This window comes from Oreochromis aureus, linkage group 3 (genome assembly GCF_013358895.1).
Source record: "Oreochromis aureus strain Israel breed Guangdong linkage group 3, ZZ_aureus, whole genome shotgun sequence".
Classification (NCBI taxonomy): domain Eukaryota; kingdom Metazoa; phylum Chordata; class Actinopteri; order Cichliformes; family Cichlidae; genus Oreochromis; species Oreochromis aureus.
The window spans coordinates 5,826,472-5,839,335 of record NC_052944.1 but is presented as its reverse complement, the minus strand read 5'-3'; the positions used below and the strand labels follow the sequence as shown (position 1 = coordinate 5,839,335).

General features: G+C 41.2%; 1 protein-coding gene across 4 annotated transcripts in view; it reads left to right on the top strand.

Annotated features, from left to right (window-relative positions):
* nat16 (N-acetyltransferase 16) overlaps nucleotides 1-4,891 on the top strand; it is a 34,654-nt gene extending 29,763 nt beyond the window's left edge. For all 4 annotated transcript variants that reach the window (XM_039603895.1, XM_031740945.2, XM_039603902.1 and 1 more), the window contains 4 exons: nucleotides 1,155-1,380; nucleotides 1,725-1,949; nucleotides 2,059-2,402; nucleotides 3,020-4,891. In XM_039603895.1, the coding sequence (XP_039459829.1) occupies nucleotides 1,165-1,380; nucleotides 1,725-1,949; nucleotides 2,059-2,402; nucleotides 3,020-3,248 (1,014 nt within the window). In that variant the 5' untranslated portion in view covers nucleotides 1,155-1,164 and the 3' untranslated portion in view covers nucleotides 3,249-4,891. The remainder of the gene's footprint in view (nucleotides 1-1,154; nucleotides 1,381-1,724; nucleotides 1,950-2,058; nucleotides 2,403-3,019) is intronic.
* Nucleotides 4,892-12,864: the final 7,973 nt, after the last annotated feature.

The following is a 12,864-nucleotide window of genomic DNA, read 5'->3' as shown; positions in this document are numbered from 1 at the left end:
TGGCAAAATCCTTCTTTTTTCCTTTGTGCTTCGCTGTTTGAGGCCTTGTGGTTTGCTGTTGCCACAGTCTTGTATTTGCCACCCATTGCTACACAAATTGACATGCAATGGTTTGTCTACCAAGGTGGCTGATGTTAGGTTGATGTAAGGTAAATGTCCCAATTCATGATCACCTCTCAAAGTGATGTGCAGCTATTGTTCTTCACATTCCTTGATGTGTCATTGGTAGTGAAAGAGGGATATTTCAGTCTATGAAGTGGGGCTGTAATTTGAAGAGAAAGGCTTTATTGTCTTTAAGGTGAATTTTTCTACTATGCATAGTAGGACACGTTCATCTTGGATTCTGTGCTGCAATGGCCCAAACCTTTCATCCCAAAATCTGCACTTTTTAGGTTTCTTTATAATAATTTGATGCTATGCAGGCTCTTCCTTGAACCTTTCTTCGAATCGAGTTCTTTCTCCTGATCGATACCAAAATCTTGCTCAGCTGATTTCTGGGTTCTCTCTCTAATATAAAGTACCTTATAGTGGCTGTTTTTGTGAACTATTGCAATTTAAGTAAAATTGGATTGAATTTAAAAATGCGTTACTTTACATCAGAGACGTGATCCATAAAGCATTTGAGCACTGATTGTATTTGAATGGAACCAAAGATAGACCCAGTCCAAACTGGGGGCTTTCCAACAGTGTTGTGAGAAAGAAAACATGTGCTGTTAAATAATTTGGTTAATGAACAAGGACTCTTCTGGCTGCTGTCCAAGATAGAACCTCTTATTTTACATGCACGGCCTCTCCACTAATGCAAAAATCTGCAATCCAATTTGCAGAAGCAATCAGCTCTTAATTCTTCTTCTCATGTATGTTTGAGTCCCTGTTGGTTAGTGCCTTTGAATAATGAATGTGTGCCTCTTGGTGTGGTTAATACTAAAGTGGTTAATGTTTTGTCCCCTTTGCTAAGGATGGAATCGGTGAACTTGGTTCACCAGCCATACACCTCGAGGTCTGTTATATTCTGCTTTCAGAAAATGGTAAAATGATTTACTTATCTGTGGCTAATTATTTTTGATTACACGAGAATGACATCCCGCTCTGAAGCACAAAGTACGATTTAATATAGTCCACAATAATATCTCTTCCATTTTTTATCTTATCAGTTGTTCCAAGATGAAGATTGATACCAGCCTGAATATGCCCCAGCTCCCAGAGGCCCTGTCCCAGGCAGGCCTTCAGTTTTCTGTGGCAACTGAGGAGGACTTTGATGAAATCATGGCTATGAGCCAGGACATCTATGGAGGCCTTGACTATCTACCTACTAGATACACTAGCTGGCTGCAGGATACCAACCGCACAGTTATACTGGCACGCAAACATGGAAAAGTGGTAAGTTCACTCAGTAGTAAAAGTTCAGTTCATAGGCTAAATGGCTGTAAAGCATCACCCTGATAAATGACCCAGCCAGCCTGAAACCTCAGCAGGCTACATTCTACATATACATCTACTATACATATAAAACATAACAAAACATATATCTGAATGCTGTTTGTTGACTCAAGCACATAATTCAGTAAATTATCTCTCCTATTAACACCCTGCAACTAGATATGACTTCTTCACAAACTAGCAGAGTTAGCTCCTTAGATAAATAAGTAATTAAAAGTATCCATATCAGCGTGATGGCTTATAATTTTTTGTCTGTTATCTTCCTTTGTTTGATTGCTTGGTAGATTGCTCTGGAGTCTGTCTGTGTCATCGATGATGGGGAGACCATGCTGGTGGAAGGTCTCCGTGTTGCCCCCCAGGAAAGGGGCAAGGGCGTGGCAGGTGTTCTGCTACGCTTTTGTGCTGAGCTGGTTAAATCCAGGTATCCAGAGGTCAAAGTATGCCGCTTGACCCGTGACGATCAGCTCGGACCAAAGGACTTTGAAAAGTACCGCATCATAACTAAGCAGGTAGAGTAAATGAATGTTTTGATCTGTCCTGATGTTAAATGGCGTGTTAGTCATCATGAGCCTTTTTGGGCTGTTTGCATGCTTCTAATGCTGCCTTTTCTCTCTCCAGGGAATCCTGCTGATGCGCTTTAGAGCTGAAGACCTCAAGCTGCATCTCTCTGAATTTGGTCTAGAAGGAGACAATGAATCCACTTTGTCCACCTTTTGCTCCAGTCCTCCTCCAGTGCGTCTGGACCACACAGCAATCCAGCAGCTCTACTTAAACAGTGACCTGCTGCACGGGGTCCTCCCTAATGCAACCATCATTCAAGACTGGCAGCCATTCAAGCTTTTGCCCAGTAACATGGCCATCCTACTAAAGAAGGAGATTGACTGGATGGTGGATGATATGTCCAATCCTACTGTGGCCAGCCTCTGTACCTTCCCTTTCAGGGTCCCCATTGGAGATGACTGGTAAATGTTCCTTCTTCATTTATTAATAAGACTAAATGGATGTTGCTGAAGCAAGTGTACTGCACAGTAACACGAACCATTGTCTATAATAGCATCTTTCGATAGTATCACTAGGGAGCACAAGAACTTCACTTTTTTCTACATGGTACAGATAGTTTCTATGGAGACCGTTCTCATTCCCAACGCGTAACATACTGACGATTTGTCACGTCCTGAGGCGTCCCATAGCAACGCAAAAGGTAACCTATGATATGCACCGGACTGTGGATGGAATGACGCTCCCGGCGATAACACACGTTCCAGCCGTGTATTCCAGCCCTAACCCTAACCTTAATCCTGACCCTAACCGTAGTCTTATCACTAACCTTAACCACAGTCTTAATCGTATTAGATAGTGTTTCCAAAGCGAGTAATGATGAGAAAGTAAAATAAAGGTACGTTTCATTCCAAATGGTTCCGACCGCGTCACATACCGACGACTTGTCACATGGCGTCGAATGTTACGTTTTGGGATGAGAACGTGTTGTTTCTATAATATGCACATTACATTTACAATCATCCTTACTGCTAAGAATGGGAAACTGTTTTCACACAGTCATGATGTTTTCTTTAACCAGGTATTACCTGAACATTGACATGTTTGGTAAAGACCTCGCCCTGGCTCGACAGCAGTTCTTGTACCACTTGCAGCGCCATACTGCCACCTTGAAGGGTCATGTGATGTGCCAGATGTTCCTGGACCCACCGCTTTGGAAGGCCATGGCTGAATTCTGCCACAACACCCTGAGTGTGGAGCTGGTGAAAGAGTATACTGAGCAATGCGTGGTGGAGTGTGATCTCATCTAGTTGCAGAAGGTGGATGGAAATAAGGAGAAGTTGTCGAGGCATGAGAGGAAGGAAGACAAGGGTTTAAACAACAAGGAAGTAACACAAATCAGTTACAAATACAAATAAACACAACACTCTGTACTGAGGAGGAAAATCAAGTAAACAAAATGTAGTTTTAGATACAAAACAAAACCTTGAAGAATTAACAATACACAGGTACATGATGGGAACTTAAAATCATCTACATCATGTAATCAACTACAATAGGTCTATGATTAATGCTGAATTTATAAAGTTTATAATAATTAACTGGTACACTGGACGCGTTGATTTTGCTACTGAGGTGTATTTAACATGTTGTTTCCTCAAAAAACAAGAGAAGGAACAAAATAACACAAATACCTCTTTCCATGGATCTAAAATGGACTTCTGGAAAAACACTAAAACACCCTGTTGTTTTTTAAATGATTTTCAAAGAATGATCAAATCTGATAGAGTCCAACAGAGTCACATAGAATGTGAATACACTTGAGGATTATTGGTCCTGCCAAGAGGTCGTGAAGTCAATCAGAAGTTAAAAAAGTTCTTTAATTTCACTGAAAAAACAAACTGTTTTTGTCATTGCTATAAGTCTTGAGCGGACCCTATTGCAGTTGAGCTACAAAGATGTAAAAAAAATTTAAAAAGTGATGAACGTGAGGATACTTTTCCCAAACACTGTTGCAAAGTAAAATTGTGCAAACAACATGCAAAAGCTCATTTTCAATTCTGTTCTCTGTGTAAATATGGAAATTCTAAATATGTGTAATGCTGAATTGGGTTGTCAAATCTGCACATTTCTAAAGGCACTTTATTAAAACTACCCTTGAAGGTTGTGTCTACATTATAATGAGAATCAATCGTTTGGGATCAAAAACAGCGCCCTCCAGAATGTTTGGGGCAAAGACAGCACATTTTTGCAGTTTGTCTTTAAACAGCACCACAGTGGAAATCAATCTATAAATCAATATGCTACTGAAGTGCAAGCTTTCAGGTTTAATTTAAGGGGTTTTACAAAAATTATGCTTGAGCTGTATAGTATAAAATGGCGTAGTCCCACTACCTTCAGATGTTCAAAAATGAATGGAACAATTGACTGAGAAATGCTTTTGTGGCCAGGTGAGGCCTGCTTCGTTGTTATTTAGTGAAAAAGAAAGCAGACATAATATTTGAAGGTTAATCAGAATTCAAAGTGTTGACTTTTATAGCGTTTCACTGTAAATTTAATGTAATTTTAAAACGAAATTTTGCAAGTGAGGAAGGTCGACATTACCAAAGGTTGATTCTGTTCATCTGGACGTTTTCAGTGGGAGAAAAGTTTCGTCACTCATCCAGGTGGCTTCTTCAGTCTCAGCTGACTGCAGGTTTCCCCAATCTTATAAACAGCAGGAAATAGGCTGGAAAGCTCCAGCCAATCCAGGAGAGAAGGGCAACCGCTGACTAAGAGAAAACCTGTAGTGATCCCGTATGTGTCAGGAGTATTGGAAGAGTTGAGACGCGTTATTTCTATACACCGCATCTCTGTGGCTTTTAAACCCCAAAACACGCTGCGCCAAAAATTGGTCCACCCCAACAATCGGGTCCCCCATCACAAACAGAGTAACATAGTGTACGGTGTTCAGTGCCAGGAGGATTGCCAGGATTTATACATCGGGGAAACCAAACAACCTCAGGCTGAGAGGATGGCACAACACAGAAGAGCTACCTCGTCAGGCCAGGACTCTGCAGTCTATTTACACCTACAGGCCAGTGGACACTCTTTCAATGATGAGGATGTAACATCCTGGACAGGGAGGAACGCTGGTTTGTAGTCATTGTGCAAATGTGCTGTTTATAAGATTGAGGAAACCTGCAGTCAGCTGAGTCTGAAGAAGTCACCTGGATGAGTGATGAAACGTTTCTCCCACTGAAAACGTCCAGATGAACAGAATCAACTTTTGGAGATTTACTTACCTGGATGATTGAGAATTCGTCAAGACGAAGGTCGACATTAGGCTGAAAAATCCAAGTAAACCTAATTCCAGAAGTGGCTCATGCATTGTTAAAAAGAATGAATCCCCTGATCATCCAGCAAAGTGCATCTAACCAAGTCAAAAACACACTTGAAGAGGCAGGTCACACTGTCAACATCCACAAATGGTTTATAACAAGCTGCAAACCAATGATTACACTAAAGATAAGGAAAGTTAAATTAGGCCAGAAAACACGTTTAAAAACAAAAAACAGTTCAATTCAATTCAGTTTTATTTACACAGCGTACAGTCACAACAACAGTCACCTCAAGGTGCTTTATATTGTAATATAGACCCTATAATAATACATATAGAGAAACAATCATGCTACCCCCTATGAGAAAGCGTTTTGGCAACAGTGGGAAGGAAAAACTCCCTTTTAACAGGAAGAAACCTCCAGCAGAACCAGGCTCAGGAAGCCATCTGCCTTGGTTGGGGTGAGGGGAGGAAGACAGGACAAAAGACACGATGTAAAAACAAATGAAGAAAAACCAAGATTAACTTGAACCATAAAGACGGAGAAAGAAAAGTGTAGATAAGGAGAGAAACAGCTGATCCAAAGCATGCCACATGTAACGTGGGTTGTATTCGGTGGTTGAGAGGAGAAGGCAGAAACACTCAGCAGGACACTCAAAAACTCACGACCACACTGGTACTGGGATTTCCACAGTGCTCATCCTTTAATAAACACACTTACAAGGCGAGTTGTTGAGTTAGGAGGTAAAGAACTGAGGTCCATCTCAGTCCATACGTCCATGTGGAAGCACACTTCTCCCACACTCTACAGAGAGCAGTGGCGCACACTTGTGACATCATTAACATTAACTTAAGTTGTCTTAAAGAGACACCACACAATTGTGGCTGTTACACACAGCATCTGCCTAACATGGTGGAGGCAGCATCATGCCAGTGAAACTGGGTCACTGACAATGTGACTGCTGATAGAAGCAGCAGAATTCATTGTGAAGTGTGCAGCGCTTTATTCTCTGCTCAGATTTAACCAAATGATGCTCAGACAGAAAATGATCCGACAGCACTAACAGTGCAAACAGATTATGACCCAAATCATACTGAAAAAGCAACCCAAGAGTTTCTCAAGGTAAAAGAAACGGGACATTTGTCCATGCCCAAGTCTGTCACATGATCTTAACCCAGCAAGCACCAAATCACAACAGCCAAATAATATAGAGAGAAAGCCCCACAGTCAGCCGACGAGGAGAACTAGAAAGCGAAAATTTCTGAAGAAATTTTATGTGTGCCTATGCCGCTGCTAATCTGTGTAGTTTGCCATTCTTACGGCTGCTTAGGGCAAAACTCAGAAGAGCAGCCATTCTCCACCATGAACTATGGTAAAAACAAACACCGCTCACACTTCACAGATGACAGCTTACAGTTTTGTGTAAAGATGAAGTTGCTTTGTACAGCCCCGATTTGCAGACGCTGTGCACACAGGTTCATGAGCAGAAGTCCCCATTGTAGCACGGCAGACCCGACAATGTTTGCATGAACACGCTTTGAAGCATTACGTTATGGACCACTTTTCACACATGGTTGGTGTACCCACACAACCGGCTGTAGCTTTTCAACTTACACACACCCAAAAAACAGCCGAGAGAGCACAGACAACGCCCGAGAGGCGTGACTGCAGATGCCGCTCAGGTGGGTCCACCTCCCCTGCAGCGGCACTGCAGACCAAGCCCCGCCACACACATCAAACACGTAAAATAAATATTTATGCACTTTCGCATTCACTTTTTGTCTTTTGTTATTTTTACACAGTGTTCTGAATGATGAGCAATGGTCTACAGCCAATCTTGTGTATTATTATACAAACTTTGGTTGTAAGATTCAGATAACTATTTAATAAAAGCTAAATATTTTATATGAGAGTAAGAAAGAAAAGTATATCTTTGTGTCCACCTTTCTCTGTTAATGGCCTACCTGGCCCCCTGGCAAAAGCTTTGCTAGATCCGGCCCTGCACAGTTACCAGCTGTCAGCTACACAAAAAAAGGAGCTTGCTGTTTACAGAGGAGTGCAGAATTATTAGGCAAATGAGTATTTTGTCCACATCATCCTCTCCATGCATGTTGTCTTACTCCAAGCTGTATAGGCTCGAAAGCCTACTACCAATTAAGCATATTAGGTGATGTGCATCTCTGTAATGAGAAGGGTGTGGTCTAATGACATCAACACCCTATATCAGGTGTGCATAATTATTAGGCAACTTCCTTTCCTTTGGCAAAATGGGTCAAAAGAAGGACTTGACAGGCTCAGAAAAGTCAAAAATAGTGAGATATCTTGCAGAGGGATGCAGCAGTCTTAAAATTGCAAAGCTTCTGAAGCGTGATCATCGAACAATCAAGCGTTTCATTCAAAATAGTCAACAGGGTCGCAAGAAGCGTGTGGAAAAACCAAGGCGCAAAATAACTGCCCATGAACTGAGAAAAGTCAAGCGTGCAGCTGCCAAGATGCCACTTGCCACCAGTTTGGCCATATTTCAGAGCTGCAACATCACTGGAGTGCCCAAAAGCACAAGGTGTGCAATACTCAGAGACATGGCCAAGGTAAGAAAGGCTGAAAGACGACCACCACTGAACAAGACACACAAGCTGAAACGTCAAGACTGGGCCAAGAAATATCTCAAGACTGATTTTTCTAAGGTTTTATGGACTGATGAAATGAGAGTGAGTCTTGATGGGCCAGATGGATGGGCCCGTGGCTGGATTGGTAAAAGGGCAGAGAGCTCCAGTCCCACTCAGACGCCAGCAAGGTGGAGGTGGAGTACTGGTTTGGGCTGGTATCATCAAAGATGAGCTTGTGGGGCCTTTTCGGGTTGAGGATGGAGTCAAGCTCAACTCCCAGTCCTACTGCCAGTTTCTGGAAGACACCTTCTTCAAGCAGTGGTACAGGAAGAAGTCTGCATCCTTCAAGAAAAACATGATTTTCATGCAGGACAATGCTCCATCACACACGTCCAAGTACTCCACAGCGTGGCTGGCAAGAAAGGGTATAAAAGAAGAAAAACTAATGACATGGCCTCCTTGTTCACCTGATCTGAACCCCATTGAGAACCTGTGGTCCATCATCAAATGTGAGATTTACAAGGAGGGAAAACAGTACACCTCTCTGAACAGTGTCTGGGAGGCTGTGGTTGCTGCTGCACGCAATGTTGATGGTGAACAGATCAAAACACTGACAGGATCCATGGATGGCAGGCTTTTGAGTGTCCTTGCAAAGAAAGGTGGCTATATTGGTCGCTGATTTGTTTTGTTTTTGTTTTTGAATGTCAGAAATGTATATTTGTGAATGTGGAGATGTTATATTGGTTTCACTGGTAAAATAAATAATTGAAATGGGTATATATTTGTTTTTGTTAAGTTGCCTAATAATTATGCACAGTAATAGTCACCTGCACACACAGATATCCCCTAAAATAGCTAAAACTATAAACTACTTCCAAAAACTTTCAGCTTTGATATTAATGAGTTTTTGGGTTCATTGAGAACATGGTTGTTGTTCAATAATAAAATTATTCCTCAAAAATACAACTTGCCTAATAATTCTGCACTCCCTGTATGAGAGTAAGAAAGAAAAGTATATCTTTGTGTCCACCTTTCTCTGTTAATGCCCTACCTGGCCCCTGGCAAAAGCTTTGCTAGATCCGCCCCTGCACAGTTACCAGCTGTCAGCTACACAAAAAAATGAGCTTGGTGTTTGTCTCAGAAACAGTTCATAACTTCCTTCAACTCATTCATGTCACCTAAGGGTAAACCTGTTTCTCCATCACCTGTTCAGCTCTGATGATTCAGTAAGGATATCTGGTTTGGAACAGCCGTTTTACAGCTGTGGCTGCAGCAAACATCAGCTGATACTAGAAATTAAAAGCAAATGAATTCTAACAACAGCTGATCAAGCTTAAACGTGCTGCTGTTGTTTAGCGCGATAAACAAACAAGAGAGAAAAGCCGATCATTGATCAGTTTCATGACTGAAGTTTCAACAGGCGAGAGAATGACAGGGGAGGCTTCAGTAACGACAGAATAAATCGTAATATTTTCTCTGAATGTGGCACGATTCCGTTTGTACGGCAACTCTACGAACTAACCATTATGAATAAAATAAAGTCCAACGTCAGTAACTTAGCGCACACAGCTGTATATAAACTCCCGTCGCGCTAGCTAGCACGCAGTACGATTGTAAAAAGTCAGCACAACGAAAATAAACTACACCTAAACTCTGTTTATATCTGACCCAAATAGAGTGCAGTTCATAACTTCTTACCTGAAATTCAGTTCACCTCACGCTCCTGCCTTCGCTTTCCTGATCCATGATTGACCACCACGTTAGCAATCGCCTGCCCGGCCTCATATGTCTCGTTGGCGGCATGTCCTTTCTGTCACACACCGGTGGATAGCTGCCCTCTGTTGTAGCTCCACCACCAAACAACTCAGTTATTTTTCCACATCGACCAGCATCATCGGCCCATATAAACGAAAAATAAGTCCAGCTAAGACACAGACCCTTGCCGAGCGATCGGGCGATTAAACAAATTTTAGCCACCTCACTATCAGCCAAGCCTGGGTGGTTTTTCACGAAAAGGGTCGCTAGTCGCGCTAGCTAGCTAAGCTAGCGGCGCTAGCTAGCTAGCCAGCCGGCTATCAGCAACACGTAAGAGAACTGTTGCTAAATAAACTACACCTAAACTCGGTTTATATCTGACCCAAATAGAGTGCAGGTCATAACTTCTTACCTGAAATTCAGTTCACCTCACGCTCCTGCCTTCGCTTTCCCTGATCCACGATTGACCTCCGCGTTAGCAAACACCGGACGATCGGCGGTAGCCTCACCGCCTTGTATGTCTCGTTCGCGGCATGTCCTTTCTGTCACACACCGGTGGATAGCTGCCCTCTGTTGTAGCTCCACCACCAAACAACTCAGTTATTTTTCCACATCGACCAGCATCATCGGCCCATATAAACGAAAAATAAGTCCAGCTAAGACAGACCCCTTGCCGGCGATCAGGCGATTAAACAAATTTTAGCCACCTCACTATCAGCCAAGCCTGGGTGGTTTTTCACGAAGGCGCTAGCTAGCTAAGCTAGCGGTGCTAGCTAACTAGCCGGCTATCAGCAACACTTAAGAGAATTGTCGCTAATATGGGATGTCTTGATAAACGAGCAGATATTTGAAGTTTACACACCTACATTCTCGCCTGAAAATATCTTAAAAGTGTATTTTGTGACCTAGAAACACGAATAAAAGACATATAAAACGAAGTGGTGTCCGCCATTGTTTAACTCGGCAGAGGGTGCTATGAATTATGGGATATGGAGTTTTGTAACAAGCATACAGATTTTCAGCCGTACTACTCCCGGTATACCACTAGAGAGAGCCAACCCACCACAAATAAAGTCTGTTTCTATGGAAATTGGCCTAAATTTGCACTAAAATCTAAATATTTCAAAAACTATAAAAGTCATAAACACCAAAAGTGTATACCATACTAGTCCAGCTCCAGCCGCACAAAATGATCTAACATATGTAACCCTATTTTCAAAACTGTTTGGCAGAGAAGCGCGGGAAAATTTTCACTAAAATATTAATATTTAAAAAACTATAATAGTTATAAACACCAAAAGTCATAGCACACCATTCCTGATCCAGCCGCACAAAATGAGGTAACATATATGAAGCTTGTCTCAAAACTGCGGGGCGAGTTTCGCTGCAAAATTTCAGGCGGAAACTGAAGAATAATAATAATAATAATAAATCCGACGAATAGTAATATGTGTGCCTCTTGTCATAGGCACACATAACAAGGCTCAGGGACTGACAGCCATCTGTCGCAACCAGCAGGGGGTGAGGAGAGAGAGCCAGAGCTAAGGACACACTGTGGAAGAGGGCCACAGTTTAATAATAACTAAGGATTAAATCCAAAGTGGTATATCAGCACATAGAGGGAAATCTATTTTTGTCTTGAGTAAAGATCGAGCCGAGCAACTCACAGGAAACAACATTTGGTGATGTCCATTGTTTCTAGACTTCAAGCAGACATTGGTTGAAAAATGCTGTCCTTCATTTTTTAAAGTGTCTTAAAATTTATGTAAAGACATAAATTTATGTTATCCCAGAAATTTTGAACCTCTGAAAATGGGGCTTTGCAAAACAACTCATTGAATTTTTTTGTTAAACCCTTTAAATTAGAGCTGACAGTCAGCTCATTAATCACAGATAGTTTTTTAAAATTTACAATCCACAGTGAAGCTGTACAAAGGCAAAACTTCGTCCCAAACATTATGAAGGGCGCTTAAATAATTTACTAATTTTGGGTAAGATCATCTTTAACCAGCATTACCTTAGGAATGTCAACAGCAGGTAAAACCCTGACAGTTTATCATCAAATATGGACAGGTTTATGCTTTTTCTTTTAAACACATGTTACTGAGTTCATATGTAATTGCTGCAATACCTTTATTAACTTCTTAAAACGTAAGAGAAATTTAGGCTTACTTGAGTACTTTCTTACAACAATGCCAAACAAAAATGCTAATGTTTCAGAAATACTTTGCTGATGACTGTGCAGCTTACTGGCTTTGCATCAAACAGAGAGGAACGTTATGAAAGGAAAAGTTTGCATTAACAAATTATTTAGTATATTGTTACATTTTTAATGTCAAGGATTGTTTTCAAAGATAATATTAGTTTGTGTACAACTAGACCTCGCCCAATAAAATCACAACACTTCAAACACAAACTCGACTGCTTTTTAATGCAAAATGTTTCGATCCACAATGAGAAACAGCTTTAGTGCTACGTTTTTATAGGCTATTTAAGTGTGCTCTGCTGGAAGTGTTTGCATGATTGTCCTGAAAAGTGTTCTAAGGAAAAATCTTTGGCTTTTTAAATCAGCGCCATCATCATCATCTTCTATTTTGTCTAAAACGTTACTTTACCACCAAATTCCAGCACAAATGTGTTACATTCGGTACGTGACTACAGTCTCACCTGTCTGTAGTGCATTAGTGCTTTATCCACAGCATATTTAATTTTTACTAGGAAGCTTTATGGCCTAACTGTTCTTTATAATTCTTCACTGAATAGAATTGAAATTACATCTGCATCTCCACATAATATATCTCTATTTCTCTATTTAAATGACCAAATACACAGAGAGAGTGAGACAAGGTAAATAGTGTGTATCTTTTTAGAAATACACTTTCATTTGTAAAAAACTAGTTTACTTGCTTTGGCAAGCTTTAATCTTGACTCTGACTACCTTCTTCTTCTGGTATGCAAATATACGTGAAAGGATGACTGTGTCTGTTTTTTAAGAAAGATAAATCTTTAGTTTTACACAGTAAAATTCATCCTGCTTTTTGAGTCGTCACATCCTCAGCACATTTCTAACAAAATAGGCAGTCAGCTTTTCACTCTCAAAGAAAGTATATCCTCAGCTAAGCCAGTGTGCCAGAAGAAAGTAACGTTGACTATTTTTGTCCTCGAACAAAACACTGACAGTATCCCTCTGTCCCACACTGCTGTAAGCGATGCTTTCAGCCTGGCCAACCCTATAAACTTCTGCC